General features: G+C 47.5%; 1 protein-coding gene across 1 annotated transcript; it reads right to left on the bottom strand.

The window, feature by feature from the left end:
* Positions 1 to 4,971, bottom strand: TUBB1 (tubulin beta 1 class VI). The gene is made up of 4 exons (XM_068987216.1): positions 4,915 to 4,971; positions 2,009 to 2,117; positions 1,223 to 1,333; positions 1 to 1,079 (listed from the first exon to the last, which is right to left on the bottom strand). The coding sequence occupies exons 1-4, from the start codon at positions 4,969 to 4,971 to the stop codon at positions 1 to 3; spliced, it is 1,356 nt and encodes a 451-aa protein (XP_068843317.1).
* Between the last annotated feature and the right edge of the window lie 393 nt (positions 4,972 to 5,364).

A 5,364-nucleotide genomic window follows, 5' to 3' on the forward strand; every position in this document is an offset into this window, starting at 1 on the left:
TTAATGTTCCTTATCTGCCGGTTCCACTTCTGTTTCTGCCCCCACCTCCTCCTTCTCTTCCACATCCGCTCTGGCATCTTGAAACTGTTGGTATTCAGACACCAAATCCTGGATGTCACTCTCAGCTTCAGCAAACTCGTTGATGTCCATCCCCTCACCGGTGTACCAGTGCACGAAGGCCTTCCTCTTGAACATGGCCGAGAAATGCTCGGAAATCCTGCCGAACAGCTCCTGGATGGCTGTGTTGTTGCCGATGAAGGTGGCCGCCATGCTCAGCCCCCGGGGTGGGATGTCGCACACGGCCACCTTGACGTTGTTGGGGATCCACTCCACGAAGCAGCTGCTGTTCCTGGTCTGCACGTTGAGCAGCTGCTCATCCACCTCCTTCGTGGACATCCGGCCCCGGAAGATGCAGGCCACGGTGAGGTAGCGGCCGCGGCGGGGGTCGCAGGCGGCCATGGTGTTGCGGGCGTCAAACATCTGCTGGGTGAGCTCGGCCACAGTCAGCGCTCGATACTGCTGGCTGCCCTGGGCCGTGAGCGGCGCAAAGCCGGGCATGAAAAAGTGCAGGCGCGGGAAGGGCACCATGTTCACGGCCAGCTTGCGCAGGTCAGCGTTGAGCTGGCCCGGGAAGCGCAGAGAGGTAGTGATGCCGCTCATGGTGAGGGACACCAGGTGGTTGAGGTCCCCGTAGGTGGGAGTGCTGAGCCGCAGCGTGCGGAAGCAGATGTCATAGAGCGCCTCATTGTCGATGCAGAAGCAGGCGTCGGAGTTGAGCACAAGCTGGTGCAGCGCCAGCACGGCATTGTAGGGCTCCACCACAGTGTCTGACACCTTTGGTGAGGGCATCACGCTGAACGAGTTCAGGATGCGGTCAGGGTACTCCTCGCGGATCTTGCCCAGCAGCAGAGTGCCCATCCCCGACCCCGTCCCCCCGCCCAGCGAATGCACTAGCTGGAAGCCCTGCAGGCAGTCGCAGCCCTCGGCCTCGGCACGCACCACGTCCAGCACGCTGTCCACCAGCTCGGCGCCCTCCGTGTAGTAGCCCTTCGCCCAGTTGTTACCGGCCCCAGAGTTACCTGTGGACACAGGGGACTGGGTCACAGCCCTTCCCCCCCCCCCCCCGCCACCCCCCAGGATCGGGCGTGGGGGCTGGGGAGGATGCTCACCTCCAGGAGGCGCTCTTGCTCTCTCCCCAGTGGAACCTTCCAGAAAAACCTACCGTGGACAAAGCTGTCCGGTTGGAAGAGGGCCCCCACTCGGCTGGATCGGATGCTGTCCATGGTCCCGGGTTCCAGATCCACCAAGACTGCTCGGGGCACGTATTTCTTACCTGCATAGAAAGATATGAAGTTAGCAAACTTCTAACTTGTTTTTCTGAAGGTTCATGTTTCATCAAAGTACAACCTGGGTGAGGGGGAAAGTCCTTCTAGAAAGTGTCTTGGGTAGAAAGACTGGCAGTGATAGCTTGGACCCCGACAACAATCATAGAAATCTGTAAAAAGCTTCAGAAATCACTTCTTCCGCCATTGTCCACTTTGTTTGTTCTCTTGCCAGTGATGAGGATTTTGTTCCTATTGGAACTGACTCTACTTTTTATTTAAAAATCAGAAAGGGAAGATTCCCTGGCTGTGCAGTGGTTAGGACTCTGCAGTCTCACTGCCCAGGGCCCAGGTTCAATCCCTGGACCAGGAACTGAGATCCCACAAGCCACATAGCATGGCCAAAAAAAAAATAATAATAATAATAATAAAATAATTAATTAAAAAATAAAAACCAGAAGAGGAAGATAAGGGAAAAAATAAAATAATAAAAACCAGAAAGGAAGGTCAGGGTCTAAACAGTCTGTGTTGGCAGCATGGCCCTCCAGTGACCAGAGACAGCCTTGCCAGGGCTATCCTCTGTAGCTCTCAGAACATCACCTGCCTGTCCCTCTGGTCTCACAGGCCCTCCTGTCTCTGCTGTGTCCCCGGGGCTGGTGACCGAGGCCAACAGCGCGGTGTCTTACCATGGGCCTCATTGTAGTACACGCTGATCCTCTCCAGCTGCAGAGCGCTGTCCCCGCAGTAGCTCCCGGCCCAGTCTATCCCATGCTCCTCTCCAATCACCTCCCAGAACTGAAAGCAGAAGGAGAGAAGGTCAGTGTCCAGAGGGATCCCACTGAAGGCCAGGTTGGAGCCGGCAGATTGAGCAGAAAGACAGGAAGCAAGGGCTCTGGGTCTGCTTTCCTCCCTGAGATTCACTTGCCCACCCCTTCCTAAATTTATGCTTTGTCCCTGCTGCTGGCCATGAAGATGAAGACTGCGTTTTATATCCACCGAACTGCTTCAATACAATGTCAACACATCATAAAATGTCAAATTGGATTTTGTTATTATGAAATTCAGGCCCTCATGTACATTAATGTTGTTCTTTTAGAATTTCACATCAGACAGTGTATCTCTAGTTCGGCCTTACAATGCATCCAGCTAGCAGAGTATAGATCCCATTAAGTGAAAATAAACTGAATTCTTATCTGACTACACGATAACATCTCATTTCACTTTGCAGATTTATTTTCATGCAGTTTTTCCCAAAAGCCCATCAAGAGGACACCTATGCATGATTTTAAACAGTGCGCATTTTGGATGATCAGATATGAGCTCAATTCAAAATTATGCATAGCCATTTTCTGGTAACTATTTGAAACATATTATACCTTCAGTCACATACACATATTATTCATATAGATATGTGCCAGGCTTTTATGGATACAGTTACTGAAATGGCCCCTTTTCATTACCCTGGAGAAGCATGAATATACATGAAAATGTATTCATTTATGTTCAATCCCCAAGGCTGTTTTTCCAACCACATTTGTGAATGATAGCTCTGCTTCGGCCTTGATCTTATTAATATAAGACTCTGTTTTATAGTAAATTATCAGCAGAGAAAAAAGAGTTGTCTGAAACCACAAATTAAATGTCTCGAGTATACTTATGGATGACTCACATTGCTGTATGGCAGAAACCAACACAACACTGTAAAGCAATTACCCTCCAATTAAAAGTTTTTTAAATACCAAAAAATAAAATAAAATCAGGAGTGAGACTAACAAAAAAATATGTCCTAAAAGTTCTCATGGCCCCAGATAATAAGGTTTTGCTGGGTCTTTAACCATTAGGCAGCACATTTCTGGACCCAGAGCTGAGACCCCGCCTAGACCCTGCTCTCTCTGCCTGGATCCTATCTTCATCTTATCTTACAACTTCAGAGCAGTAGGGGCCCATGCCTCCCTTCTCTCTGTGTTTTAATTTTGAACGTCTTATCACTCCAGCAAGGAAGGATGACATCTTCCTTGTAAGCGGTCATTTTCTTTGCCCCGGGTTTTAAACACCTGTATTAAAAGACTTTCATTTTTCCCATAGCTGCATTAGTTACAGTAGCCAAAATTTGGAAACAATCCAGATGCCCATAGACAGATGACTGAATAAACAAACGTGATCTATCTATACAAATGGATTGTTATTCAGCCTTAAAAAGGAAGGAAATTCTGACATGTGCTACAACAGGGAGGGACCCCAAGGACACTATGCTAAGTGAAACAGGCCACTCACAAAAGGCCAAATAGTGTTATATGTTCATGAAATTCATAGAGACAGAAAGTAGAATAGCGTGCCAGGAGCAAGGGAGAGGAATGGAGAGGCCTTGTTTAATGGTGTGCACCACGTTTCAGTTGCAAGAAAAAAGCATTTTAAATTCAGTTTTTCAAGAAAAGCATTTTGGAGATTGGAGGCATGACAGTGTGAATGTACTTAACACTACTGAAGTAGATACTTAAACATGGTTACAGATGGTAAATTTTACATCATCTTATCACATATAAACTTTCAAGTTGTAATGCAATAAAGTTTTTAATGCAATTCATCCTAGTAGAAGTAATTTCAAAATAGTAAAGAGAATAATCAGACAGCTGTTTCATAGTAGAACTGATCACTTTAAAATTAGAGTTAAGAGGGCTGCCCTGGTGGTCCAGTGGTTAAGAATCCACCTTGCAATGCAAGGAACACTGACTTGATCCCTAGTCTGGGAGGATCCCACATACCATGAAGCAACTAAGCCTGTGAGCCACAACTACTGAAGCCCAGGCTCCCAAGAGCCCATCCTCTGAAACAAGAGAAGCCACTGCAATGAGAAGCTTCCCCCCGTCCAGCCCGACTGCAATGAAGAATAGCCACCACTGGACACAACTAGAGAAAACCATGTGCAGCAGCAAAGACCCACCACAGCCAAAAATAAATAAATCTTTAAAAAAATAAATTAAAAAAAACTTAGACTTGGAGGTATTGGGCTCTGGTATCTGTTTTTTAGCATTGGTCAATAGAACCAAGTACTTTTTAGAAAAATGTGATGGAGGAGGAGAAAAACACTTATATCACAAAGGATATATTTTAATTATTTCTGCTGCTGAACTCCCAAAATTTTAGGTTTACCACTTTGATTTTTGGTTGCATTCAAAATAAAATAGTTGTTGATCTTTTTTAACTGGAACATAAATACAGGAGGGGAGGGAAAGCTATCTTAGTGATACAGTGGAAAAATTTTCCCAAGAAATTTTGGAAAACTATTTTGAGACAAAATTACTGGTTTTAGATATGAATGCGGAGGTGATCAAAGTAAAAATGATTGACAGGTGTTTTATACACACAGAACTGTCCACAGAATTAACAGGAGTTAGATTTACCCTTTAAGCCTTTTCCTATGCCCTCGGTCTCTTTAACTACTACAGGTGTCATTTGACATCAGTAAGTCAGACACTGGGCAAGTGCATGGATCTGCTGGGCCCAGGTCCTCCCTGCTACCTTAGGGGCTTTTCTGAGCTGGCTATGCTGTGGATCATGGACAGGCCAACACTAGCAACTGGACATTCCTTACCTTGGCTCCAATCTGGTTGCCACACTGGCCAATCTGGATGTGTACGATCTCACGCATCCTTGCTCGGTGCCCAAGGATCAGACCTGCTGGAACGAGTCCCCAGTCTGGGAGAGCTGCTGGTAACTGCCACAAGCCTTACACAACTCTGGTCGTCGCAGTGACAAGACCCACTGACCAGGCTGCCTCCCGCAGTGACCCACGGGTGTGTCCAGCCTGGAGGCCCAGCCCCTGCCCCTCTCTGCTCTGTCATCCTTGTAAAGGGGGAGTTTTTCCTCTCCCAACACAGAATATTGCCCGATCATTTCCTAGAGTTCAAGACCAAAGGCTGCTGTTGTGTGTGGGGCCTATAAGACTGGCAATAGGCCTCGGCATTGCATGGTAGACTCTCGGCACCAGCACTGGCTCTGGGCCACCAGTTGGTCAGACTCCTAGCTCACTGGAGCGACCAGG

The sequence above is a fragment of the Capricornis sumatraensis genome, chromosome 15, assembly GCF_032405125.1.
Source record: "Capricornis sumatraensis isolate serow.1 chromosome 15, serow.2, whole genome shotgun sequence".
In the NCBI taxonomy this organism is placed as follows: Eukaryota; Metazoa; Chordata; class Mammalia; order Artiodactyla; family Bovidae; genus Capricornis; species Capricornis sumatraensis.